This window comes from Sinocyclocheilus grahami, unplaced genomic scaffold (genome assembly GCF_001515645.1).
Source record: "Sinocyclocheilus grahami isolate Dianchi unplaced genomic scaffold, SAMN03320097.WGS_v1.1 scaffold958.1, whole genome shotgun sequence".
NCBI classification, from domain to species: Eukaryota; Metazoa; Chordata; class Actinopteri; order Cypriniformes; family Cyprinidae; genus Sinocyclocheilus; species Sinocyclocheilus grahami.
The window spans coordinates 124,114-125,725 of NW_015506137.1; the positions used below are offsets into that span (position 1 = coordinate 124,114).

Genomic DNA, 1,612 nt, shown 5'->3' on the forward strand with positions numbered 1-1,612 from the left:
TCTGTCTGTCTGTCTGTCTGTCTGTCTATCTATCTATCTATCTATCTATCTATCTATCTATCTATCTATCTATCTTTCTATCTGTCTGTCTATCTATCTGTCTGTCTGTCTGTCTCTTACATCAGCTATTAGCTTACTGTGGGGGTTTTGGTTTTCTCTGGCACACTCTGTGTTTTCCTGTGTCTCTGTAACTTAATTAATATTCAAATATTGTACATAAATATAATTATTTTGCTAACATTTATAAAGTCACATATGCACTTTTATCAACTTTTTTCCCCCTTTCCTTGTTCTTTGATGCCTATAGATTGTTTTAAAGATTTTTTTCCATCAATTTTTCAGACTTCTGTTTGCTGAAAACATCAATAACCTCAAAACTGGAGAGAACACAGAGGACAGAAATATGTGCATCACTAAACAATATTTTGTAGTGCAAAGACTGTATTAATAAAATGCATGATATTATTTTAAAAACAGTTTGGTTTTTTTTCACTCTAAAACATTTTTCCCAAATGTAAATGTTGACTGATAACGTGACGTTCGGTCGGGAGGCGGAGCCACGTGGTCACGTGACTGGCGTCTCCAGGAAGTTTTGGAAGCAGCTGATTAATATTCATGAGCACGCCTCCACCACAGCAGCTAGTGAAGCGAGCAGCGCTATTGATCTCCATGGCTGCTCTTACAGCTGTACAATGCGGCGTTATCTTCGAGTCCTGTTCGTCTGCACGCTGTTCGTCTTCTGCTCGCTGCTCTACATCTTCAATCAGCTCGTGTCGTCTCTGGAGCGCGAGGACCACCAGCAGCGAGCGGACACAGGCCTGAGTGACCGCGCGCGGGATGACAGGTAAACAATAACACACACACACACACACACACACACCTCACAACAACATCTGCACGACACACACCCGAGCTTATAAACACTGGACTCATGGTGTGACCGCGTTCAACTAGCTTTAATGACTGGACAGGTGTTATAAATAACTTAAATCTTAACCAGTGCTGCGTTTCTGAGTAATTTGATGCAGAGGATACTCATATAAGGCTGTTGTGGTAATTTAACAGTCGTTTAGGCTGGATTTCTGCTCGTTTAACTCTACTAATTTGATCACATTGCTAACATCTACTTAATATTCATAAGCTTGCTTGTAATAGTAGCCGTTCATTCGCCCGCTGAGTAGCGCCCGCCTATCGGTCCGCCTTTCAGCCAATCAGCGAGGCCTACTGGGGCGTGCGTCATGTTAGGTACTTAATATTCATGATTCAGGTCATCTCGAGTCCATTTTGGTCAGATGACGGGTTTGTATTTTAATTTAAAAAAAATTTTTTTGTCATTTTCAGTTTTTCTCTAAACTCTTCCCCAGACACCAGTTTGAAAACCCCTGTGTTTCTAAATTTATTTATTTTTTATATCTATTATATATTTATTTATCTGAATACAAAGGCTCTTTCTTCTTACACAGACCTGGATGTCAGGTCACAGATGTTTCAGGGCGTCTCTGATTGAGACCCAGCTGGTGTGTGTGGGTGTGTGTGTGTGTGTGTGAGTGTGTGTGTGTGTGTGTGTGTGAGTGAGTGAGTGAGTGAGTGAGTGTGTGTGTGTGTGTGTGTG

The 1,612-nt window shown here is 41.1% G+C and overlaps 1 protein-coding gene across 4 annotated transcripts in view; it reads left to right on the forward strand.

Moving 5' to 3' along the window:
- The window catches only part of gxylt1a (glucoside xylosyltransferase 1a), an 11,453-nt gene that overhangs the window by 1,595 nt on the left and 8,246 nt on the right, over positions 1–1,612 (forward strand). For 2 of the 4 annotated variants that reach the window (XM_016249876.1, XM_016249878.1), the window contains exon 1: positions 346–844. The exons of the other annotated variants lie outside the window; for them this stretch is intronic. In XM_016249876.1, coding sequence (XP_016105362.1) covers positions 519–844 — 326 coding nt within the window. In that variant the 5' untranslated portion in view covers positions 346–518. Of the gene's footprint in view, positions 1–345; positions 845–1,612 lie in introns of those variants that run through there. 4 annotated transcript variants of the gene reach the window in all.